Here is a 26,820-nt window from a genome sequence, read left to right as displayed (position 1 = left end):
GCCCAGAAACCTGTGAAACTTGTGCCGGCGCTGGGGCACGTGCTGCAGGTGAGGACGGCACATTGTGATGAGCCGGCGATGCACTGTGGCATCACTGTGGGATGGGCAGCCATGTCCCCAAGTGAAGGTGGAGTGAAGGCGACGCCCAGCGGCTTGGCCAAGCCGTGCTTGGAGACGTCTCCAGGCAACGGATTGTGACTCCATAGTGCACGGATGCTTTAAGGTGGGTGCAGCGGCTCAGCCCAGCAGTTCGTGCCTGGCCTCCGACCGAGCGAGCGAGCGTGCGTGCGTGCGAGGACCGGAGTGTGGACAGGGCGAGCTTTGGTGCTGGAACGTGCTCTGGGTGCTGCTAGCGCAGCTCTCAGCGGCCGTCTCAGAGCCACTTGTTCTTTACCCCGACCCTGCTGGGAGCAGGCAGACGGGACATCCCAGAGAGGCGCGTGCAGCGGCACAGGTAGGCGGCACGGGGACTGGCGGCGCAGGGCAGGGGGGCACCTTGAGGGAGCCTTCCCAGCGCTTCCCAGGTGTGTGACTAACGTCTCTTGTCCTCTTGTCCTCTTCCAGCGTGACACCTGCTGCTGCAGCGCCAGTGCCGGGGAGCGCGTTGCCATCTCCCGCTCCCCCGAGCCCACCGCAAGAGGCGGAAGCATGGAGGCAGCATTAGACACCCGCTGCCCCGTGTGCCTGGACAACTGGGACAGCGCGGCGTACGCCATGCCGTGCTGCCACCAGTTCTGCTTTCCCTGCATCCAGCGGTGGACGAGCACCAGGCCCCAGTGTCCGCTTTGCAAACAGGGCGTGCAGTCCATCATCCACAGCACGCCAGCGGACAGCAAGTACGAGGAGCTGGTCCTCAGACCGGCTCCAGTGGCATCCGTTGCCACCCGACGCCCCGCAGGCCCCCGGGCAGCCTGGCCATGGCCTGCAGTGCCCAGGCGTTCCGCGGGCGGCCTCTCCCGTGACACCTGGGCTTCCATCTTCCGGGAGAACCCGGCCCTGCTGCGGCCCCTGCGCTCCTGGCTGCAGCGGAAGCTGCGCCGCATCCTGGGCACCGAGGAGCCACAGGCAGAAGCGCTGGCCAACAGCGTCATCTCGGCCCTGCTCCTCGTCGGCTTGGAGCAGGACGTCCTGATGGAGAGGCTGGACCTCCACCTGCACGGCCACACAGGCAACTTCGTAAGGCAGTTCATCGCCTTCACCGTGCAGAAGTACGGCAGGGAGGCTCAGCGCTTGCTGGGCCTCAACGTCACCCCTGCTGCTGGGGCACAGGAGGTCACCGTGGAGCAGGCAGTGCCCCATGAGGAGCCAGGGCAGCCTGTGGCAGGGCCCTCTGGCCACAGCCTTCCTCAGGAGTCCCGGCGAGCCCCGAAGAGGAAGGCCAGCGACTGCCAGGCCTCAACATCACCAAAGAAGAGGCCACCCAGCCGGCAGCAATAGAACAGCGGCCGAGCTGATGAGACTGGGGCCGGGCAGCAGCTGGGACACACGCCGGCCCCAGTGGACCCTTGTCATCAGTGTCCAATTCCACCATGCAAATAAACTAGAAAAAAAACCTGCAAAAATACGTGTTGGTGTTGCCAACGGCACAGCCGTTGTTGCTTCCTCATCCTCGATGCTTTCTCCCTTTTTTCCTGGTGCCATGACACTGCTGGCTTTGTTGTATCCCAGATATGGACCCCACGGGCTTCAGAGTGGGAAAGGGCAAATTTCTGCACCTGGGGGGAACATCCCTGTATCGTATGACAGCTGGGGTTAGCCAGCTGGAGCGGACCTAGGAGTCCTGCTGGACACCTGGCTGAAGCAGCAAGCCGTCCAGGCTGCCTTGGTGAATGGTGTCCTGGGCTTCATGAGGCCAGGTGCAGCCAATAGATGAAGGGCGGTTATCCTGCCCCTCTGCTCTGCTCTGTGGAGGCCACAGCTGGAGATTGCTGGGTTTGGTGGGATATCATGTATTTGGAGGGATGGAGGGTCAGTACGAGGAGCAGGGTTGTCCCCAGCCTTGGAGAAGAGCCCGTCCTCCATCCACGTGTGACATGCCCTCCAGCTTCTGCATTACGGGCTGCACACAGCCTCTACATTATTGTGGGAGGTGTTTTCAAATCAAAATGGGACATTTGCCCCGTGACATGTGTCGTACGGCCTTTTGTGGCTGCCATGGTGTTTCAGGACTGTGCTGTGGTTGGGGCATTCTCAGACCCTGGACAGGGTGATCATTTATGGGTCAGTTTGTAGAAGTCATGCAGGGCTGGAGATGTTTCCTCAGTCCCTCCAGCTGCCAAAATCCCTCAGTTCCATGGCACTGTGACTCTTGTCATGCACCTTATCACCCTGCACCTGGCCTGTTCCAGATTTGCATAGGTTGTGCTCCATCCCTTCTGAGTGCTAGGAACCATCTCCAAGGGCTGAGTTCACCAGGAATCAGTGCAGAGTCCCCCCCTTCTCCTCCATTTAGGATGAAGCACCCCAGCACCAGTTCAGCCTGGGTGTATCCAGCCAGGTAAGCACTACGCAGAAAAGGAACTGTGGTTGTGTTGGACATAGCGATGGTAGGGCCATGCTTAAGGCCATCTCCTGCTTGCCAGCTCAGTGTGGGTTTTTCACAGTCTCCACTGGTGCAAAGGCCACATCTGGCCCAGCATGCCTCTGCTTTGCAGCACGTCCATGGCTCCAGGTGACAGGTTTTGAATTTCTGCCTCCCTTATGTTTCTCACCTGCCCAGGGGGATGCTGTTCTTGCCCTTGTTCCTCCTTACCCCACCATCCTGTGGTGACATTCTGGCCCTTCTTGGCCATCCCCAGAAACTGGACTTAGGAAACCCTTGGCAGTACCTTATGAAGGCAGTTGGCAGTGAGAAGCAGTTACCAATGAGAAACAGGCTTTTTCTTCACTGCGGCTGGTCCAAGCATCAATGCCAGTAGCAATGCTTCTCCATAAGCAAGAAGACCCATTTTTGTCCTCTTTCTGCTCCCCTCCCATTACTGCAATGTACTGCTGCTTTTTAGGGATTCAGGGAATGTGGTGAGCATTGCCTAATATTTAATGTTCTTGATTCTTTGTACAGTCATTGACAAACAGGGCTGAGATGCTGGAATTAGTAAAAAATCTGAGGGCAAAGCAAGTCATGCCCTCTGGCCAGAGGAGACCAAAGTCTTGTGAACCTCCATGATTTGAGGGAAGCATAAGGGCTCAACTCTTTGGAGAAGGAATTTGGAACACCATGACTATAAGCAACTACAGAGGGAATTTTAAATTAAATAATGATTTAAAATTTTAATATAATTTAAATTTTAAACATTTTATAATATTTAAATAGATTGGCATCTAGTAAGAGTAGAGATTCAAGATGTTTTGACTACTCTGATTCTTTCCCAAATAATCTGAGTACAAATTTGCCACCTCATTTCCAAGTATCAACATCGTTGGTCAAAGAGGAAGTCACTAAACTACTACGTGCAGGTGATATGCTTGCAAGTTGAAGAAAGAGGGCAGCAAAAGGATAGGTCATTTTCATCCACAGGATTGAGGGAGTTTCAGCTCAGGGTTTTCTGTAATCAGTATAGGCCTACATAGTGCACAGCTTTTCTGTACGGGGTGCTAACCAAAATAAATCTGTGCCGACACAGTATTCTGGACTGCTTTCACTTCAGAATAAAGGTTGCATTCCTAAAGCCAGAGGGATTTTTTCTGTGATGAAGTCACCATTCTCCTAAAACTGAATTTTCTTGGGGAGGAAGTCTGACATGGTTAATGATGGAAACAAAAATGTAGAAGTTCTGACACCACCCCGAACACCAACTCTGGAAAACAAAGCAAACAGTCTGTGTGCTGAGTTCTGCCAGTGTGACCTATGACTGTGGGGTTGAGTATCTCCTGAGTGCTGCTTCACTCCAGCAAAAGCCACTGTTGCCTCCCACAGCTGATGAAAACGTACTTTATAAAATTTTGTTTTTCTTTCACATGTTCATTCAGGAAGGATGATGAACATTGCACTTTAAGGGATTCCGACATGCATGCTTTATTTCCTTACTATCCATTTCTCTGTTACGTACTCCGTTCTGGTATAATCAGAGGGATTACGTGGAGGCCCACATACTATCTGAACATGGAAGAGAGGGTTAGGGCACACAGATGGATGCCACGCTGTAGATAGAAGCGAATGGGCACAGATCCATTGGTTAAACTGCATCTATTTGTACTGACTGGGGAACAGGGATGTGAATGCTGCACAACTAGGTTGTATCTTTAGCTTTACAACTTGTTTATTTTGACAGCTTACAATGCAGTTGTCTCCACATAGTCTCAGTTCTGTAACTTATAATACATGATTTTTTGAGGCTTCTTGCCTTTTTACTTTCACTTATGGGGCCCGTCTCACCTTTCAATATGATTCAGTTTTGTTTTCATCAAACACACATTTGTCAGTAGAGAGAAACTATGCTGTAGTGCATACAGATACCACATTCTTTTGTATTTCTTCTTCCCCTGGAGAAATAAATTACTTCATCTATTGTTGTCAATTATACTACAACCTTATTGTAAGTTTAGGTTGGTCCATAGCACTGAAGAAGCTACAAGGAAGTAACCAAATGTTCAACACGTTTTTCACAGATATGTAGCCACCTAAAGACAGATAATCTGTCCAAATTATTTATATAGGTTTCCCCTCTAGTCTGTGGATACAGAAAAATACCTCTGGTGGGAAAACAATCCAGTCAGTCTCAGACATCTAATTTTGGACAGGATGAATCATTTTCTAGAAGCCCATTTCCCTTTGCTGACTACAAATAGAGCCCAGACCAAGACTAGACATCCAATTTTTGGATTTCTGAGGTTAGGTTAAGGAATCGTAGAATTGTTAAGGTTGGAAAAGATCTCTAACATCATCTGGTCCAACCATCAAGGGAGTCCTACTCAAAATTGCACTATCATTATGTTTCAATCCAATTTGTTGCTGTATCTTCATGATATAAAACTGACACTTTGTCAAATAAAAGTAATCAGAGATAATGACAATGATCCTAGGAATAAAGTGTGAAGAACTGTTTATTCTAGAAATGCCAATTTTAAAATGGGATTTATCAAGCCTAGAGCAATCTCATGAAAACTAGGTGGCAATCTTAAGCTTGGCAATGCAAGTCATGCTGTGCTTTCACTTTCCCCTTGGAAATATGACAAAAGCTCTCGGTATACTCTGTACATTTCTTTGCCATGCCTCCTCCTTAGTGCCAAGTGTAGTCAACACAAATTATCTTCAAATATAAGATTCAAAGCTCTTCACATGCTACATTTATACAATTTGTGCTTCTTTGGTATGTAAAGTAAAACCAATCAGTGTCTTGTAAACAGAGTCCCCTCTGAATTGCCTTCTTATGCAAAAAACAGAAACAATGTTGAATTTGTGTGCATCCCAAATAGGTGTGCACAGTGTGATTGATGCACACTGCTTTTGTAACAGCCCATGCCACTGGGCAGGAGGCTCTGCTCCACAGATATGTTGGCCAGGACAAATACATTTGTATTTGGACACAAAAGGGCAGAAACAAGAAACAGCAAATCACGGCTTAGCAAAGGGACTGTGCAAAGCCAAGTGTTAGAAGCTCCCAAAGCTGCTGCATGCTTCGTGACAGGAGCCTATGTGCAGCAGCTCTGCACCTCCTGCTCTGGGGCTGGACCCTGGGTTTCTGCCTGTGGCTTCTGCAGGCTCTCCCCACCTCCATGGCAAAAGGGCTGCTTCAGCTGCCTTACTGAGACTCTGTATCACTAACAGTAGTGGTGCCAACAATTAAAAAAACCCACAGAAATGAAACAAAACACCTTGGCTCCAGTCACTCACTTGACAGACTCCTTCCATTCTTTCTGCCAGCTGAAGGCAACCTCAGAGCTAAAGTGTTTTCCTTTCCTCTCAGTACTGCCTTTCCTTGCCAGCTCTGCTGATTTTTTTCCTGTCTACCTGATCTCAAACTAAATGAAAAAACAGTCTTTGCAAATGCTCTCTGGAGGAACACCGAACTGGATGCAAGTTTTCAGGAGAAGGAATACAGTCCTCAAATGTTTGACTTATATTCCAGTAGCAAATTCCCATTACTTTAGGTCAGGTCCTTTGATGGAGTAGTCTGGCAAGGTTCATTTCTGACAGCAGAGGTGCACTGGTTTATAGCAGCTCAAGGTTTCCTCCTGCCTTTGTTTACCAAATGACTGCTGAACTTCCAAAAATTATGAGGTTAAGAGGCCATGCAGCTGCAGCCTGCTTTTGCTGGTAGAGAGGCAGAAGGGATGTCAACTTCAACTTCTTCCTTTCCCAACAGAGTCCTGTCCCACTGATGGTGCAGAGATGGCATTCATTAGCTTTTCTACAGCTGGGAAATCACTAAATTTAAAACAAAAAATGGGTAGATCTTGTTTATTTGGTAATAAGTACACAAAAACAGGTACTGGTAAATTCCTGGAAGGTAAGTGCTGACAGTAACAATTCAGTATTTAGTAATGTCTTTCATGAGAATCAACAGGGCTGAAGAGAGATGATTTTTCTTTGAAATTAAAGAAACTCTGAAATTTGGACCGGTTGAAATAAAAAGTCTACATTTCTTCTTGAGTAGTCTGCTAAGTTCTGGGGAAAAAGTGGAGAAGACTACACCGTGATTTTTCTGCTTCTTTTTAATTAAACTTGCAAACAGAGGAAGGTCAAATAAGCATCTGGCCTGTGCATTATTTATCTACTTGGAACACAAAGTCTGTTGCCTTGAAAACCACTCTATACAAGTTTGCTTCTAGGTAAGAATTTCTTTATGTTAGGAGATTCTTGGAATAAGAAGATTTATGTGCCTCACATCTCTTTGTCCAGCCTCACAGAGAAGGAGCAAATCAAGAGTGTGCGCATGTGCACCTGTGTGTATGCAATATCTCGGAGGATGCCCGAGATATATACAGCCAAATATATGACCCAGCATTAGTATACAGCATATCTTGTTATGTTGGTCACAAATTATAATGGAGGCGCAGAGCTACTGCAGCTGAGTGCAGATATTCACAGCCTTTGTTTACTGCCTCCCTGGCAGGAGATATATGTGGAACTATCTGTACGGCATGAGTGCACTATGCACCACCGTGCTCAGCTCGGCCATGAAAGTGCTCTAATATATTGAAATAGAGCAGTTGGGTAGCATGGAAACTAATGAAGCGAGCGATCCCACTGCTTCCTGGAACAAATCACCCCCCTGATTCACCATATCTCCATTTAGCCCATTCCTCCACCATTTAGAAACCACCTCAGTGCTATCTAAATGTAATAGGAAATGGCACTTGAAACTGAAGTTCACTGTTCTTCCATGGAATAGATCTAACTAAGACGTGTCAATGTATTTCCAACCTTGCAATGAGACCTTGTGTTATTCCTGCCAACAGAAGCAACATTCAAATTTCCCTTTCTTCCAGACAGGCTGTGCCATGAAGGGAATCCAGGCAATTTCAGCTTCACTGCAGAGCACAGCCCTCAAGAATGAACCACACTGATCGAGGCTGTTCTGCTTCCTCTAGGAAAAGCTCTGCCAAGAGCTGGTCTGCTAAATCCCCACAAACCTAAGCTGGTTTCAGTCAGTGCCAATGTTAGTGGCTGTGCACCATGTGCCTAATGAAGAGGACAGGCAGCAGGTACTGGGATGGCTCAGGGAAATGCACTCCTGAGACAGCAGAGCTCATGTGTCAATGCCCAGCATCGCTCTAAGACAACTCAGGCTGATTCCCTGCTCACAACTTGGCCATCTGCCCAACATCCTCCCCATCAAGACCTGGCATCCAATGGGGCAGGATGAAGATGTTTAAGCTGCATTCACCACGAGAAGGAGGTTTACACTAAACAGAAGTGCTATAGGCCTGTGCATTTAAAGGAGCTGGAAAATAAGAGTTTGTAGAAGTGCTCTACGGTGTTCCAGCTTAGCATTTCCTATGGTGAAAGTGGCAGAAGGGCCAAAGGATATGGTTAAGACAAAACCAGTGAAATCACGGAAACAACGTCAGTTCACTGTGGTTTGTGGTTATAGGGAGTGATGCCATCATACAATCACAGCAAACCACAGAGCATGTAATTTAGTGGAATGTGGCATAGTTATAAGGTGAATATATTTGTCATGCAGTAGCAATGGTTGAAATAATATCATGGTTTTCTGTGTGCTGAGGTTTCTCTGCAGCCCAGCATCCTGCTTGTTGGATCAATGAACTCCGCACCCACAGGTTCCTAACACAACATCCTTACAGGATGCACAGGACTAGGTGCACCCCAGCTACACAGTAGTTTTCATCTGCAGTATTTTTTATGGGCCCATACTTTACTGAGGACACAGTGCTTTGGCCCCTAAGGACATTTCTTCACAATACATTTCAAGTGAGATTGCATCTGCTCTTTGGGAGAGACATGTCTAATTTATGTACATGAGGCATGATTAGAGTATGGATAAGATTCTCATTCATTACCTACTTTCTTTGAAATTATGATCCTGGTATGTTTGTTATGAAATCCCAAACCAAGAGTAAAAGCACATTTTCAAGTTTTGCTTTAAGCCTGTATTTAGCAAATCCTTTTTTGTTTTTGTTCACCAGGCCTATGAGAATGCTGTAGATTTTTTCTTTTCTTCCTCAACAGCTCGTGTTTTTTGTTTTTTTTTTTCCCCACATTACATAATCTTTTGTTTCAAGCATTCCAAAAACATGCATCATTTACACTTCACAAAGACACTGTGCCCTGGATTCAAATGGGTAAACTGAGATAAATAGGAATCTGAGCAATTTCCTTGAGATGCTGAGCTGAACGCAGAAATCCAGAGCTTCAGAACTTCCATTGTTAACAAGTGCACTGCAGATCCTTAAGCATCCTCCATTTTTCTGGAGTATAAAGCCATCATCATAATGCCATCATCATAATATGCTGTAAGAAAATACAGCCTGCTGTTGACACAGGCACGTTGTCCAGAGACTTCAGTTTTATGAAGGTGCTCTGAAGAAAGGAAAACCAATACTTGAAGAGCATGAAGGCTCTCTGACTGGGGAGAACCTTTATACAAGGGATGTTTAGGAGCTGTTCTAAACTCCACCAAAATTTCCCATTGGATTAAATTAAGCTTGGCTCAGGAGCTAATCTGCTATATTGTGCAGATATTTCTTGAGTTTAGGAAGTGACAAATCATCTGTGCAGAGCTTAAATGAAAGAATAAGGGCAGCAAAGGGAAATGGTAGCTGCAAAAACAGAGCAAGGAAATGACAGAAGATCATTAATTGCCACTTTCTCTTTTAAAAGAAGACAGAGAAAAATGGGAAAATGGTAACTGGGAAAGGAAGTGTGCTCCATACATGAAAAGGCAGTGTCCATAAAAGACAAGAAATCTAACAATATTCATGGATAATTAACCTCTCTCTCCCTGCCAACTTCTCTGTAAGTATATGTAAAACTTTATCTACCTAACATAAAATATACATACTTTTATGCCATTAGGAATTATAAAGAAGAGTTTCACAATTTGCTTATTCATCCACTGAGGCAAAACAGCGAATGAAACCAGACAAACATCACAGGCTTACATGAGAACAAGATCCCATGATGTTGGATGCATGACTGCCACTTCGCAGAATTCAGGGGTGCTGCAGAGCACAGCATTAGCACACTCCTGGATGAAGTGGGGAGGGACTGCAGCATTTGGGAAGGGAAGAGAGTATGCCATAGATCTATGTCACCACTGGGACAACGGCTTTGAGATTAGAGGGGAGATAGATAGTAGAAGACTTTTTTAGCTGATTTAAAACTTCTGATCCTCCACTGCTAAGACATACACAAACTTTTCCCAAAGTTTCAGTAATATAGTCTGAGATCTTTTTCTTTAAGGAAAGATATTTTCCTTAGAGGGAGTATGGTCAATAGAAATATGCCTTGATAAATGATACTGCATACCATAGGGAGTTCTTTGCTTCTCCTTTAGCTGATGCTATGGTCAAGGTCACTGGTTACGTTATGGTTGTTTTTACATACACTGAATATAATGCAGAGTTCATGCGAGACAGAAGCAGCAGCTTTCTTCAGAGAAAGAGCTGGAACTGTCAAATTCAGAGCCAAGCTCCCAGCTGGCACACAGCATACATTGAAGGCAGTCCGTTTTCAGCCAAGAATCACAGCCTTGGGTTTTTGCTTCCTTCAGGAAAGAAGAGGGGAGATGATCTGCGTCTTGTTTCTGCTACAGCGAGGGATGTATTAACTTCGCTTTGGGTTTCTCTTTATCTTGTTTTGGCAACTCCACACTGCAGTTATAGAGCGAGACTCACCATGAGTGAACAGGACAAGATGGGATCAGGGAGCTTGCTGAAATCACCTTGAGTTTGAGTAGCTGCCCTGTGGACAGCAATATTGCCAGGACTCCCCAAAGCATGGTGAGTAGCATTCTGGCCCATCACTTTCAATTAAAAGTTTGATCACAGTTTGAAACTCTCATGAACAGACTCCCTGGAGCATAAGAATAAAAGGCAAAAGCTCACAGACCATCTATAAATTGTAGGTGGCAATGCACCAGTGCATTTTTACCACACGCATAATACCCTCTTGATAGTGTACCCTGCAATTCATCTATGTGTGTGATGAATCTGTGGAAATTAGGACCCGTTCTCAAATTAGTCAAGGCTGTAATTCACTGGATAATTCACTCAGAGCAAATAACTCAAGATTATGAACACGTGATGCAAAAGGCTCATTTGATGACCTCTGTGGATGATCAGCAGCCCTTAACCCCACTCTTACTGCGACGTTGGTTATCCTCAATAAAATTACTGCACACCTGGCATTATCTTTTCTCTCATGACACTCTCAGCAGAAGCACTTACAAATGAAGTGGTGTAGAGACTACAGCCTGTCATGATAGGCTTTCAGAACATTGACAAGATAATAAGAGGGAACACCTAAGCTGAAGTAACATGGGACAGCCCAATTCTGGCATTTTCAACTTCCTGTGCACTTCCGTTTGCTGTTTCTCCCATTGGTTACCTCCCACTTTGCACTGCCATAGAAACTTCTAAACATGCTCTGAGCAGAGTGGATGAAGTTGGTACTATCAAGCGAGCGAGTCACAAAATATATACACAGACTACTATACAGTCATCCTTTTGGTGACAATGGCCTGAGATTGGAAACTGAAAAGATAAAACCAAAGACAAACTTATTTTGGCTAAGGTTAAAAAGATTAAGTGGGCATCTACAGCGCTCCAAGATTCGCTAGAACCCTCCCCGTCTTCATAATCTGTCTTTACATCTACTGCCTCCCCAATAACTCTAACATAGATAGCATGAGATACTGCTTTACTTTTAGAGCTCTATCTGAAGAAAACATGTAGTGACACATGGGCTTGTACTGTCTGCATCTATGCGCAGTAGTATCAGCCTACAGGTTGGGCAATGCATTTTTAAAATGCTATCAAGTCCACGGGGGAGTTCACTGTGTATCTCAGTGTCTCCTGCATGGAGCATGCAGCAAAGCTGAAATTCACCACATATTTTGTTTATCATAAAAAGGGCAGACTGAAAGAAAACAGGGTACTCTCCATCCATAGTGTGTTGCCTATGTCAACTTGTGATGTTGCAGTTCATGCAGAAAGGATTTACATCCGTGCTTCTGCTATTTGGCACTGGGACGTGATGCAAGTCACCTCTGCAAAATGAATCCTCAACTTGTGGGTGAACATCGTTGATGCACATAAAGGACAAGTAGATGTAAGAACTGGTAGCTGGGAAGGCTCTTCAGTCTTCCTCATGCCATCAGCTTATTTTTCAGACTGCAGTTCTACACATCTCATTAAGCTTCTTCTGAAATAACCTCCTTCATTAAAAGGTACAACAAAACGTGGAGTGGTCTTGCCCTGTTACTTAAATGGGATAAATGTGGACAGGGGACTTCCAGGTGTGAAAATTGTGAACTGTAGGAAACATGGATGAATGATCTTATCTCCATAAGGTGCAGATTTAATTTCCCTCTTTAAAAACACTCAGAGTTTTCCTGCAGTGTCCAAATAAACCTGAAAATGGGTGTGAAGGGACAACTTTACACCAAGCCTACCTTCACAGTGCCTGGATCCATTTAAGGGTGGTGGACACCCAGTCAGCCTGTAAAGGAATCGATATTGCTAGTCTTGGAGATGAAACTTCATAAATTCACAAATCCACAATGCAGAATATGTGGCTGAAAAGAGTGCTTTCACGCTGCACTTCCAATTTGTCTTAAAACTGCCCCCAAGATCTCCATGCAGTTTCTGCTGTGGTGCTGGGACTGCTACCAGCATCACATGAAATGGTGGCTTCCCTGCTGTGGACTAGACTGAGGCCTAGGTACGTGTCCCATGCAAGGTGCAATTCACTTGCAACAGCAGCTGGGTTACAATCAACCACTCTGCTGATGTACAAGTGCAAGCCTTTGCAATCAAATTCCAGTCACTGGCATCCTCACTGCTGGAGCCATTTAATCTCAGCACCAGGCATGACTGAACAGGTATCTGCAATGCAGCACAAGTAAATGAGGAAAAAAAAAAAAAAAGTTTCAGTAGAGACTGTCTGCTCCATCATCTAACAGTAATCCAGACTGTAATTTGCTCCTGAGTTCTTCCGGACAACCTGAGCACAATGAAGAGAATATCAACATTAATTCTGTACAAGCATGCTGACAATTGTCTGTGTGCCAGTGCCCAGCCTGTTTGAATTGTTTTGGGTTTTTTTATTTAAAAAAAAAAAAAAAAAAAAAAAAAAAAAAAAAAAAAAAGCAGCCTCAGAACATGACAATAGCTAAAGCAGAAGAACCAAACAGAAAGGCAAAAGGATTGCCTGTCAGCCACAGGACCTTGCTGACTTGAAATTTAGATATAAAAAGTACCTGCACCAGTTTGCCAGGATTCCTCTTAAGAATGCTGGTGACTGCAATGGTGGAGAAAGGGCCAGGTCAGATGGCATCTCCTTCTCAGCTCCCACAATTCACACGCTGCTTTCTTCTCACACTTGAAGCAGAGAGCTGCACCGGCATTGAGAGCTGCACTTCTGAACTGGATCTATTAAGTTCACTTCTCAAAAAGTCTATGCTTTGCCCATGCTTATTTGAAATAGAAATGGTCACCCAAATGGTCCATTCAGAATAAAAAGATATGTTTTGATGATTTAGCTTCAAAAGCAAACCCTCTTGATTTCTGAAATATCTTTATATGCAATATTGTGAAAAATCCAATTCAAGGGCAGCAGAAATTGCTCAGGAGGTGCTTAGCAGCAAAGATGAAGAAAGAAATAACTGGTTTTTAGGAATGTAAAGAGTTCCAAGCAGCATGTTATTGTATTCTGAGACAAGAAGATGCCCTGTTGCTGTGTCTCCTCCTCTCTAACAGCTGCTGACCAGACACCACACCCCAGGAAATCCTACTGTTCCTTAGATATGCACTATAATATGCCCACAAGGGGGGCTGAACTGACTGGTGACATCTGGATTGGAGGCTGCCTGGACTGTAGTGACCATGCCATGATTCAGTTCATGCTCCAGAGGGACAAGAGACAGGTCAAGAGCAAAACTAGGAAGCAAAACTTCAGGAAAGCTAACTGCCAGCTCTTCAGGGAGTTAGTCAACAAAACACCCTGGGAAACTGCCCTCATGGACTAGGCTACAGAGCAGAGCTGACAGAGCTTCAAGGAGGCTTTTTTCAGGGCACAAGAGCTCTCCATCTCCAGGTGTAGCAAGTCAAGAAAGGAAGGCAAGAGACCAGTATGGCTGAACCAGGACCTGCTGGTCAAACTGATGAGTAAAAAGAAAATATAGAGGCAATGGAAACAGGGACAGGTACCAAGAGCAGAGTATAAGGAAGCTGCTAGGCTGTGTAGGGATGGGGTCAGGAAAACCACTGAACTTTGCAAAAAAGAACAAGGAAGGCTTTTACAGGTACCTCAACCAGAAAAGGAAAGTCAGGCAGGCTGGTAACAACAGACAAGGAGAAGGCTGAGGTACTTCACTTTTTTACCTCTTGTCAGGTCCTCCCTGACAACTGCTCACCACACAGTCCTCAAGCATTTGGTTTGGCAGGAGGGGATCAAGGGGTAGGGACGTTGCTTCCTATAAATGAAGATTAGGTTTGGGACCACCTGAGGAACTTGAACACCCACAAGTCTATGGGTCCCGATCAGGACTTGGCTTACTTAACTTTACCAAGTAACAATATTTTGTTTGTGAGTGGAAAGTTTTGATAGGTATCTGCATGAAAGCTTGACTCAGCCAAGAAGCAAGGATGTATCTTGAGAGCTCTGCAGCATAGCTGTAATAGCAGGCTTTGATAAGTAGCTACAAGTCAGCTAAGATAGCATCAAGCCAAAATTTCTACGTACTGTAATATGAAGTATTCTCTTAAATTCTCTTCAGTTTCTTCTGCAGAAACAAAAGCAATCATGCCCTTCTTCTCATTTGCTCTGTCAGAACTGTGTATACAGAGTTAGTCACCACAGATAGTTGAGAGCATTGTATGTCCCAGGATGAGCTTTTTTCTGAGCTGTGAAGGGTTCACACTGTGAACCAGCATAAAACCCAAACTAAGGGCTTCCTCCCCATAAAGATCTCAATTATCATAATTGTCTTTGGCTATCACAGTCATTTCATTAAACTCTGATCACCACACAGCAAATCTAGAGATTAGAAAGCAAGTCACTTGGTGGAATACTGATAACAAGCCACAAAACCCTGACCCTGTAGAACTCAAAAAGCATTTGAGAAAAAACATTAATTCACTGCACTTCTAAAGTGTCTCTCACATCAAGATAGAAAAGTGTTTTCACAAACATTGCTGACTTACAGAACCCCTATGAGATATGTCATTGATGTCATTTTACATAAAGGATAACTGAAGCAGTGATATATTTACACCTGGGAAATGAGCCCCTCTTCATGTCCACCATGAGCAGGTAGGTACAAGAAATAATCATGCAGCTTCTTTACATCTCTATTTCTATCTGACATATATAGTCTGGTTATTCTTACTACTCATGCATCATTCTAAATGCATACAGCACTTTGGAGAACATTAACCATTTTAAGTAGTATCAATACATCCAAAATAATTCAATAATGATGGCTATATAATAAACTGAATATAGCACAATAGACAAAATCTATCAATTCTTATAGCTTTTTTTAAAAGAATGTAAGATGTTAAATACTACTCAATTTCCCATCTCTACATTTCCCAAGGTATTTCCAACATCTGCATATCTATTGATATTTTGTAGTGCTGATGTAAGTTGGCTTAGCAACAGGGATCAATATATTAACTTTAGGGCCAATATATTAATTTAGCAAAAAGGAATTAATGAATGCTAGTTCTAAAGTTTTCCGTTCAGCTTTGCTTGGTATGTGCACGGTCTTGTTTTTCCAAATCTCTTCTTCACTGAAGCATTCAAATCACAATAAGCTACGTTTATCTTTGCATCCACCATGTGCAAGGACTTTTTCTTGGGTTTCATATAAATTGTTTTGAGTTACAGTGCACCAAGATAGAAAGTTGCACATTATGGCATAACATGCCATGGAAATTTGCCAAATTGGGGAAAAACAGCTAAAAGGTCAGCCAAAGGATACCATGATGAAGCTGAAGGAGAGATAAAGAGGAGGACGGAGGTGGTAGTATGACCACCATAGACATGACCACACATGCTCAGAGGGATGTTAGCATGTATTAATGAGTTCTTGGAAAAGAATATGCATGCCAATATATTGCACCTGTACGTCTTATCTGTTTAAATGCAGAACCTGAACTGTGTGCGTATGCGCTTGATTTCTTAAGTTGCCCAATACATATCACAAGAATAAGGAAATGCTGCTTTCTAGCATCACATTGGAGTTAGTGAGTTTTCTTCCCACATTTTTCCAATGACAGCAAAAATGAAGAGAAAATATTCTGCATCACAATGAATCAAGCAACTGACATTAAATATCAAGAAGTTTGAGAAAGGTACTCACAACTCAAGCTTGAGAGGCTACACATCTACAGAAGAGGGCTTCGTTTCAGACTCGGGATCCTAGGTCTACAAGTATGGTAGTGGAAGCTGTAGCGTCTGCAAACAGATAAAAAGATATGTATTAACACACACTTAATCCTTCCTTTTTTTCCCAGATAGAACAGTGTAAATAGACAGTGTAAGCAATGTAAATAGATTCCAACTTCAAGCAGATGTAAGATGCAGACAAACTTCTCCAGATTTAGACATGTATAGCTGTGACCAAATTGCAATGCCTCAACCCAGTTACTTTGGGTTTGTCATTGGTCTTACTCATAGAAAGAAAATTAAAAGCATTTCCAACAAAATAGATAAAACCTTCTATTCATTGTGGATTATTTATTTGTGTGGTTTTTTTGTTTGTTTGTTTTTTAACTATAGATCTTTCCTTTGTTTTTTGTTATTAATTTGTATTTAAAATGGAATTGTAGCAACTCTACTCACCCTGTTGACCAAGTACACCTTCCGCCTTCCCCACTCACAGAGCTGAGAACTGAAGGGTTTTTCCTCTGCCAAGTTCCTCCATACAGAGTGCCTGTTGATGACAACAGTCATTATTTCCACAAATCTACTTTAAAAAGAACGTCAATTTAGGAATCAAACATCTAACAACAAAAACCCTTTGCTTCCTTTGACTTTATGGAGGAATCTTTTTATATAAAAGTCACACTGGGAAAAACCTACAGTCCCATGCAAGGTCACTAGCTGTCTCTAAGATACCTTTGCTTTAAAGGATTGGTCCTTCTCTTGCAAGTCTTTTGGTTGAATTGCATCTCAGCAAGTACTGGTGAGCCAAAATTGGCAGGCTGTATTGGCTACCCATGTGTACTTTTCAAAAGCTTTAGCAGCCTCTGAGCATGGATCACATCATTTTCCTCCTCCCTGTCCTTTTTCCTTCCAGTCGATTCCCTCAGACTATCTGTTTAATAGCATCTCCACAAGTCTCACTGGAAAAATCATCAAGTCTTTGTCACTCTGCAGCTTGCCATAAATTCCTGGCAGGCAGGGAAGAAGCCTTTTACTCTTTGGCCCTGAATTTCTGTCCGTTCCTTGAGCTGCGTTCAAACCCCATCTCAGCCCCAGAAATACTTTTACCATAGAATCAGTTTTTAAATGACTCTACACTTCTACTGTCATGAACACCACCTTTGAGCTAGTTCACCTGGAGATTTCATAAGTGCTGGCATTGCTATTATATGACAGCAGTTTTCAGAAGTGAATCTCTGGACTCCATTACTTCATCATACGACTCAGCCACAGATTGCATACTGTGAGGGTGACAAGAAAATAAAGGGCCACTCTTAGTCATAGTTTCTTGAAGGTCAGGTTGTTCTGCCAAAATTATCCAGAGGAGAATTGCTTCTTCACAGGTCGGCCTGACACTTGCAAAAACAGATTTCCCAAAACAATCAGCTTGCAAGAGAAGCAAAGGGCAATAAACATCCCTTTCATTCAGACAGCTCTGTTGATATTTCCAGGGGACTTGTGTGCTTAGAAGTGCTCACATCTCAAAACCTCTCCAGATTTTTCTTAGTGGAGGCCCAGGGTTTGCAAGTGCCCAGTATTCTAGCACTTCTCAGGATAGTGATGATGTTTCATCTGGTGAGTGATGCTAATTAACACCAAACAGGTTTGTTCTACTGCCTTCCTGAGGCTGCTGACAAGACACCCCTACCATCACCTGCAGTCATCCACTTCAAAAGTGACAGGAGCATTTTGGTTTCTTACAATCTTAAGAAAGTCCTTCTCCAAACCCAAGCTCTTACCTCTCTCTCTCTCTCTCTTTCTCTCTCTCAACAAAACTAAGTATAAATCCTTGATTTGTTCCAGCATCACTGAGGTATTCATAATGTAGCATTGAGTTGAAAGACATAAGAACTGCTTGCTTGTATTATTTGAAGACCTTGCCAATAATCTGTAATACCTTTCATGTTCTCCATATTTGATTACAGAGAATTCTTTTTTATGTCTTTGATTTGTCCAAGCTTTTCCCTCCTCCAAAAGTTTAGGTCAGAACAAGTTTTTTGTTTTTTTGCCCTGGATCAAAGCTGCATAAATGCATTTTACATCAGTTTCTTCTATGTAGTAAATAAACAGAAAAGGAAACAATTCTGACAGACTGGCATCCTGTCTGGCAGGTAGGGAGACATACTGTCAATCATAAGATACCATGGCTGAGAAAGCAGTAAAGAAGAAACCAGAATTCCTGTGTTTCCAGTAAAGTGACTGTAGAACATTTGGTATCTAATAAATGATACTTGCAGGATACAGTCATAGCTTCCTATTAACAGAATAGTGATGGACCATTCTCTTCCACAGCAGCACTGAACCTTTAAATTCCAGATTAATTTAATCTGCACCTAGGGAGAAACTGAAAAGTTGTTTTGAGGTCTTGAAGGCTACAGAATTTAAGATGGCACAGGGCACACAAACACGACACAGACTGGTGGAGAACCTGGCTATCAGCCAGAGTGAATTGCAGTGAGCAAGCTGAGACATTTTCCTTTTAGTCTTAGTAGTGATAGGAACAATTTACAGACCCACACTTGTCAATTCATCTACTGGAGAAAGGAGGTGACTTAGTTTCGCACCATGGGATATCACTGTAATACCTTGTTTGACCTCTTGCTTCTCAAAAAGTGTGTCCATGTGCTTGTACATTATTTATAAAGACCAGTGTTGTCTGGTGCCAGCCATAATATGTCAGAGTCCCAGGAGAAAAGCGATGAATCTGCAAACATTTCTCATTGTTTACTGGAAATTACACAGGCATTGCTGCAGACTACAGAAGACCTTGGGAAAGGCAAGAGAATGAATGCATCATGATACAAGTGTATCTCATTTCATTTGATTCTTTATTTCTGGGGCAAATAAACATGAGAACCAGTGGGAAAAGTAGAATACTAACAGGCTCCCTCTCCTTGCTGAGGGAAGAAGGTAAGAGAAATCAGCTCCTTTTCACTGAAAATTCGTGCTAAATATGTTTCCTGTCTGCACTGAAAGCTTAATTAGCATTCCTCAGCAACAGGGAAACATTCAGATTCACAAGAATGGTTGGTTTTGGCTGAGGCTTCCAAGCACTCTCTTAACAATATGCTCCATGGCTATTTTTAAACTGCTTGCAGCATTCACAGCTGAGCATTTTGATTCAAAGTGAAAATCTTCAACAACAAAAACTGCATCAACAAGAGCGATGTGTTTCTGAGCAAAATGTATGACAAACCTGAATTCGGCTCATACGGTACCTACAGCAGAAATAGCCACCTGTCAGTCTGAGAAGAAAATGGGAGTACTCAGAAGCCTAACAGATTGTTCAGCAATTAATAGATACTAAAATATAATGAGAAATTAATAACTTAAGAGTTGTTTTGTTGGAGGAGGGATTCAGAAGCCAAAGTGAAGGAACCTATCGATATAACCTATATATATATATATATAGGAACAGCCACCACACACTCAACCATAGTCTTACCCGCTGCAAGAGAAGATTTCAGAGGAATGCTACAGAAGTCACTGGGTCAGGAAAATGAAATTCTTCTGCAGGAGACAGAAAGGACACATCCAGAGTTACACAAGTAGAGGCAAGGCAGGCTTCTCAAAATATCATGCCACCAAATGCACTTTGTTCAGTACTAGAATGTTGCAGGCTGCTGCTATTATCAGCCCCAAAAATACAAAACAAGAACATTTGGTTACTACAGAGTGCTAGGAGCTGGAAATAACACAACAATATATTTAAAAAAAAAAAAAAAATACCATCAAATTGTCTCCTCTGTGAGGTCCATCTCTGCAGTTTTGACTGAGTCTTTGCACTTTCAAAATATGATCATATAATGCAATGATTTTAAAAAGCAAAATTAAGTATCTGAGAGAAAACGCAAAAATACTTTGAATCACTAATTTGATTAACAGCGTTGACTGAGTATTTCAAATGAGTATTTAAAAAAAATCAGACATCCATTTAAAAATCAGTTCAGAGCTATGTATTTTGACAAATAAACCACAGACTTTTTCCTGCCAAATGGATTAACTCAAACACGTTATTTGTAGCACAGAAACTAAGAATCTGGTTTCTACAGACAGTTGGGTGAGGTCTCATGGTCTCTACCCCTTGTTCTCATGGGGGACTTCAACTCCCCAGACATCTCCTGCAACTGCAATGCAGCAGAAAGGCAACAGTCCCAGAGGTTCCTAGAGTGTGTGAGAGATAACACCTGCTTGCAAAGCAAGTCCTTGCAAAAACAAGATAAACTACCAAGATCGACTTCCTCTACAAAATAAGATACTTGTGGCTGTAGCCACTTCCTTTAAAACTGTTGGAATGCTTTGTTCCATCCCGGGATCATTCTTCATTCAGGGGCCTTTTGGGTCCCCAACACATGCCACCTCATGATCCTGGGTTGGAACACACTGGTCCCTTAAAGCAGTCAGAATATTTTCTTGTATTACGGCATTAGGAAATTAACTATACATACTTAATAGTGACTAAACGTGTGTTTGCAGAGAAAAATAAGTGCAAAGTTCACAATACTGATTTCCTTAAGTTTCCAATATTAGAAAGCATTTGTGAAGAAGCTGAAGAGTCTTTACTGAATAGGTAGACATTCTTGAGTCAGGACCTACATAAGGCTGCAGGTACATGCACTACTCCGGACCCCAGATATTTGTGTTATTTACAAGCTTGCCTGTTAAAAGTTTTCAAGCAAGGAAAGAAAAACTAAAAAGAAAGAAAAGAAACACTGACATATTTCAAAAATCACCATTCCATTGCATTTGAAAATCATAATTGCACCACCATCAGAAATAATGTCTACGCGCACATATAAATCTTGCCTTAAGCTCTTGTAATTTCTACTTTGTAATAAAATAAGAATGAGGCCTACATATTTTCCTTTATTTCTTTCTGGAAAAGTCCTGCACTAGTATGTACTGTACATGAATATTTATCAGAGGAAAATAATGTTACGCTCATATTTAATTTTTAATCTGAGATCTTGGATATTATTAATTTTCCTGACAGCATTAAGAGGAATAATTTCATAATTCAGAACCGAAAAGAACTGCAAATGAATCACAAGTAAATAGAACTGAATTACATTTTGCAAAGATCTGAGAAAGAATTGAAGGCATGCAGGCTGCATGTGAAAGCCTACAGAAAATTAGACATATTTAACATGTGGCAGACCTCCCTGCCTTGAGTTCTGCCCCCTGAGTTCCCACACTCTGAGGATAAGTCTGCCTCTGTGCCTGCAGCCTTGGGACATGACTGAGCTGTAGTTTCAGAGGTGTTTTTGTTTTGTTTCACATTGCTTGCTCTACTGAAAGAGGTTTCAGCCTTAATATTTGCAAGGAAAAAAAAAATTTGAAAACTGAAACCAAATGTAGCCTGTGGCAAGAGCACTGGTGTCCATCTGCAGGGATGTGACAAGAGACAGGAGTGCAACAGAGAGGACAGCAGGCAGTACCCCCATCTGTCAGCAAAAATTCTTTGGTTCACCTCAGAAGAACTGGGAGAAATTCTGTGTGTGTCAACTGTGTGGCTTAAAGGCATCCCCTAATGCAGTGGGGTTGACCCTGTCCAAGCCCACTGCACTCACAACTTTAAGCAATGTTGAGGACACAAACTGGGTTTTTCTTGAATGACAAAGTGTTCTTTAGAGTCACACTTCAAGCATTCTGGCTGCAAATTGGTGTTCAGAACCATAGAACGGTTTGGTGAGGGAGAGGAATGCCCTAGCAAGATTTCTTGCGTCTTGGTGGAGGAGAATGACATACCATTTTGCAGGAAGAACAGAAGGGTTGGTGTGAGGTTGTTTCCATAAACATAAATCTGAGTATGGACAAAAAGAGGGTATGAGGGTTTCTTGCACCCAAAAATGCAGCCTAGCTGAGGTGCATTTACACGAATGCATGCAGCATGGGTAACAAACAGGAGGAGATTGAGGCCACTGTATGGTCAGAAAATGATGATATAGTCACCATCACAGAAACATACTGGGATGACTCAAACAGCTGGAGTGCTGTGATGGATGGCTACTAAATTTTCAAAAGAGATAGGCAAGGCAGGAAAGGCAGTGATGCAGCCCTCTATGTTGAGGAAAAAAAACATGAATGCCTGTGTAATGCTATAACAGGATGGAAAGTACCACAATAAGAGCAGAGTGGCAAAGTCTTCCGTTGCAGCAAATGAGAATAAGCTCAAGTGCAACAGCCACAGATGCAGAAACAAAGGAAAAGAGCTGCTTACCTTTAGAAGACCCCAGGTAGACAGAAACCTCCAGCAGAAGGTACCCTCACCTTCACTGCCAACCCTTAAATCAGGTCTGGGAAGGGGTGGATCCTGACTCCACACCTTCCAGTCACTCAGGTACACTGCATGCACCTGAGCTCCCCTGGGTTGGCTCTGCCTTCTCACCAGATGCTTGATCACTAGTTCAGGCCGTGACTTAGCATTTCCACTACTGTTTGGGAATTAATAACGGGGATGATAGGGTTGAGAGCTTATGGGTTACCATCAAGGGGAAGGCCAGTAAGACTGAGTATTGTGGGAGTCTGCTACAGGCCACCCAACGAGGATGAAGAGGTGGATAAGATACTTTATAGACAACTGGATGAGGTCTCGCAGTCTCTAATCTTGTTCTTGTGGGGGACTTCAACTTCCCAGACGTCTGCTGGAAACACAATACAGCAGAAAGGGAACAGTCCTGGAGGTTCCTAGAGTGTGTGGGAGACAACTTCCTGACACAGATGGTGAGGGAGCCAGCAAGGGGAAGTATGTTCCTGGACCTGCTGCTTGTCAACAGAGAAGGTGCAGGGTTAGTGGTCTGCCCAGGGAGAAGTGGCAGTGGGTGGGAGAATTTTGACTGTGGCACTGGTGACTCTCGTGAGGGAACAGGGGTGCAAAGGTTTTTTTTTCCCTGTAAAGAGAAATTCAATTATGTTTACTGTGTATATTTCATAGAATCATGGAAAGGCTTAGGTTGGAAAGGACCCTAAAGATTATAAAACTTCAATCCCCCTGCAAGCAGGGCTGCCACTCACGAGACCAGGCTGCCCAGGGGCCCATCCAACCTAGACTTGAACACCTCCAGGGACAGGGCATTCACAACTTCTCTGAGAAGTCCATGCCAGTGCCTTGCCAGTCTCTGAGCAAAGAACCTCCTTCTAACATCTTGCCTAAGTTCACCCTTTTAGCTTAAAGCCATTCTCCCTTTTCCCACTGCTATCAGAGCCATATATTTTGAGAAATAAAAGAGAGACAGTTTCCTTCCAAATGGATTAACTCAAAGACATTATTTGCAGCATGGAAGCTTAGAATCTGTTTTCCATGTGTGGATATCAAAAATTTCAGGACACCAGTAGTGAAAACGTGAAGAAACACCAGTGGAGTTCTCCATGAGATCCTGGAGGCAATCACTGCACTGTATCTGTACTACTTCTCTCAATTCTGCACTGACCTAAGCGAGATGCATTCCATGTCTACTGAGAGTCCAGAATAACGGGCTTGACTGAAACACATAATCAAACATTTCTGTAGAAACACACTGATTTGAAGGAAAATCCATTTGAGGGCATTTGAGGAGACAGATCCCACACATCCAGTTCTCTATTTCAGTTTGGTCACTACATGCTGCCCACATCCACAGGAAGCATCAAGTGCTGACTGTTCTGAGGGGTTCCAGTTCTTTACTCAAGATAACTAGAAGACCCCAGGATCCATACAGTTCTTTGTCTATGAACATCAAATGCTTCTGATGTATCTCTGCAGAACCTCTTGTAGCTTTGTGATGCTTACAGCATTAGAATGACCCTTTGAGTAAAACCTTATGTTGGAAAGTACCACAGCATATGGCAGAAGCGCAGGGCATGAGTGAAGAGCTACTACAAAATTTACCATCATCCCTTCTCTGGGATGAGGATTTTGAAGGAATTCCCAACTATTTATCCTTTTTTTTTTTTTTAATTCCAAGTGAACTCAAGGTCTCTCTTTCCCCTTCAAGTAGATATAACCAATGCTCTTCCTTCCCACCTTCCTCCCCTGTAAGCATATCAGAGTATGATTTTCACCACTGGGTAAGTAAGAGAGGCCAAAATTGGGCCAAAATGGGCCCTTTATTTACTTTGCTTCTGCCTTTATTTCTGCTCAGTGTCTGAGGAAACATAAACACTGGGAAGAGGCATCTAGAGGGTTTGGTTCTTTGACAAGCAGCTGCCCTGAGCTCTCCTGCCTTAGAGTAATGGTGCCTACCATGGAACAATAGTGACACCACAGCCACATGGCTGCTGCCACTGCACCGCCATGACACAGCAGCAACATGGTGGATGCTGCTGCTCCCTTGCCACTGTGACAAAGCTTGCAAAGATGCACTGGCTACTTTTTATAATTAATAAGTATTTAATAAAAGCCTATGACTCATTACTGTTCCAGGTGGGGGATAAATTTGGGTAGGTAAGGTTTGGTTAGGCTGTGAAGAAACGCACACTGTTTATTGCTGTGTGTTGCTGAAAATGTTTAATAATTGCACTGTGGCTCTACATAGTGTTATTATTGTGTTTTGGTTTCCTTTTTTGTCTTCCGTCTTTGCAGATATTTTTTATTTCTACCCACCTGTTCAATTCATTTCCAATTCTCTCCCTCATCCCTCTTTGGTAGTCTGATCAAAGGATGGTGTGGGCCTGAGCAGCTGCTGTGTTACAGCACACCATAGAGCCCACTGACACCCAACCTCTGAGCATCCTGGTGTGTAGGAAAATGATCAGAATGCTTATAGATGTGAAGAAGGGCTGAGAGCAGCCACACTGCTGACCACTGGCACAGAGCAAACACTCTGCAGAGCAGAGGTGAGGGATGGAGCTCCTCAGGCCAAGAGGTGCTGCATTCCTTGCCCCCCACATCGCTTAGGCACACCTGATGGCCTCGCCAACAAGGCGGAATTACTGCCTAACACCCAGCAGAGGCACAGTTCCACAGGTGAAGACAAAACAGCAGCAGACAGGTGTATCATAGTTTTGTGATATTTTTTTGTCAGTATTTCACAGCATAACATCACGTAAGGCAGGGGGAGTTAAAGAGTTCACATTCTGGTTCTGTGAACTGCCTTTTTTGTTGAAGGGGAGGGGAGGAGTGGCATTCACCAGAGGACTTCGTGCCCAGAGGAAGAAAGGTGGAGCTCCTGGCAGGTCACATGTCTCTGCCTCTTTGCTGCGGAGGAGCACATGCTGTCTGGCTGCTTTTGCCTGCAGTGATAGAGTAAGGCCTCGGTTTTGGACACTTCTTGCTCTCATTTTGTTGTGATGTTGGTTTCTATTCCAATTGTACTGTGTTGTATTTTATTATCTCGCATTCTGAGATCGTATTTAGTAAATGAATGTTCCTACTCAATCACTGCTGTTGCTCTGTTTTTAGACCCATCTACTATGTCCCTACACTTCCTCCTTTTCCCCTCTCCCGGGGCACAGACCTGCAAGTCCCCTGCCTAATTACTCAAGGGGTCAGGCTGGACTGGACTGTAAACCATTAACACTTTTTTTTCCCCTTTTTTTTTTTTTTTTTTTTTTTTTTTTTTTTTTCTGGTCCCGTACCCCCTGTCACGGAAACAGATCTAGAGATAATTCCATGACAGATGTTTTTTATGATACCGGCCCAGTCTGCCTTCAGCCCACGTCTAAGGAGTGTTGCTGAGGCAAGCTGTGCTAAAGCCCCTGAGACAGGCTGAGGGGCAGGGAGACTCCTGAATTCAACTGAAGAGGTGCTAACACCACACAACTGGGTGACGTGGAGCCACTGACAAGGAGGGCGGCAGAGGGGGCAGGACCGGGGCCATGCAGATGCCATCATGGGCAGCAGGCAGATGTTTGGCAGTCAACACTGCTGGTCTGCAGTCGGAGCTGCTGGTTAGCAGCTGGCAAGGCTGGTTAGCAGGTGGAGCTGCCAGATAGCAGTTGGAACTGCTGGATAGCTGTTGGGGCAGCTGGATAGCTGTTGTAAATGCTGGATAGCAATTTGGGCTGCCTGATAGCAGTGGGAGCTGCTGGATAGCAGTTGGTGCAGCTGGATAGCAGTTGGCGCTGCTGGATTGCACTTGAGGTTGCTGGTTAGCATTTGGAGCAGCTGGATAGCAGCTGGAGCTGCTGGTTAGCATTTGGAACAACTGGTTAGCAGTTGTAAATGCTGGATAGCCGTTGGGGCTGCTGGATAGCAGTTGGCGCAGCTGGATAGCAGTTGGGGATGCTCGATAGCCGTTGTAAATGCTGTATAGCAATTGGAGCTGGCTGATAGCAGCTGGAGCTGCTGGATAGTACTTGGGGCTGCTGGATTGCACTTGGAACTGCTGTATTGCAGCTGGAACTGCTAGATAGCATTTGGAGCAGCTGGTTAGCAGTTGAGGCTTCTGGATAGCAAGCAGTTGGTGCTGCTGATTAGCAGTTGGTGCTGCTGGTTAGTATTTTTGCTGTTCTGGGCCTTGGTCAGCAGTACATCGGTTCTCATCCTACCTGATGAGAAGGAGCAAAGGGCAATGTAGCACCGAGCAGCCTAGAGCCACTTAGGTGCAGCCTCTGCTCCTCTGAGTGCCCTTGTATGTTTTCAATGATTCAATTATTTCAATGCAAAGTAAATTTCTTCTTGGGCCCTGTCATTAGAGGCCAAGGTGGTACACATCTTTGCAATGTCAGGTAGTTTCTTAAAATACAAAATAACCCCTCCAGCAGAACCTCAAATTGGACGGCACAATTACGTATTGCATAAGTGTAGGACACAGCTGAAGAGCTAGTACAAAACCTGCCAT

At 43.9% G+C, this 26,820-nt stretch overlaps 1 protein-coding gene across 4 annotated transcripts; it reads right to left on the bottom strand.

The window, feature by feature from the left end:
* On the bottom strand, window positions 1-23,232 carry LOC128084494 (uncharacterized). 4 transcript variants are annotated; one of them, XM_052690598.1, is made up of 5 exons: window positions 22,281-23,232; window positions 19,506-19,570; window positions 16,478-16,568; window positions 15,996-16,090; window positions 1-6,356 (listed from the first exon to the last, which is right to left on the bottom strand). In XM_052690598.1, exon 5 carries the CDS (start codon window positions 1,188-1,190, stop codon window positions 219-221), a length of 972 nt encoding a protein of 323 aa, XP_052546558.1. In that variant the 5' UTR covers window positions 1,191-6,356; window positions 15,996-16,090; window positions 16,478-16,568; window positions 19,506-19,570; window positions 22,281-23,232; the 3' UTR covers window positions 1-218. The 4 variants fall into 4 exon arrangements, 2 of the variants coding, with proteins under 2 accessions (XP_052546558.1, XP_052546559.1); XR_008208565.1 differs by lacking the exon at window positions 1-6,356 and adding an exon at window positions 6,375-8,917 and having other exon boundaries at window positions 22,281-22,928; XR_008208566.1 differs by lacking the exon at window positions 1-6,356 and adding an exon at window positions 8,933-12,127 and having other exon boundaries at window positions 22,281-22,932.
* Between the last annotated feature and the right edge of the window lie 3,588 nt (window positions 23,233-26,820).

The sequence above is a fragment of the Tympanuchus pallidicinctus genome, unplaced genomic scaffold, assembly GCF_026119805.1.
Source record: "Tympanuchus pallidicinctus isolate F22 unplaced genomic scaffold, pur_lepc_1.0 scaffold27, whole genome shotgun sequence".
NCBI classification, from domain to species: domain Eukaryota; kingdom Metazoa; phylum Chordata; class Aves; order Galliformes; family Phasianidae; genus Tympanuchus; species Tympanuchus pallidicinctus.
This window is presented reverse-complemented; position numbering and strand designations above follow the sequence as displayed.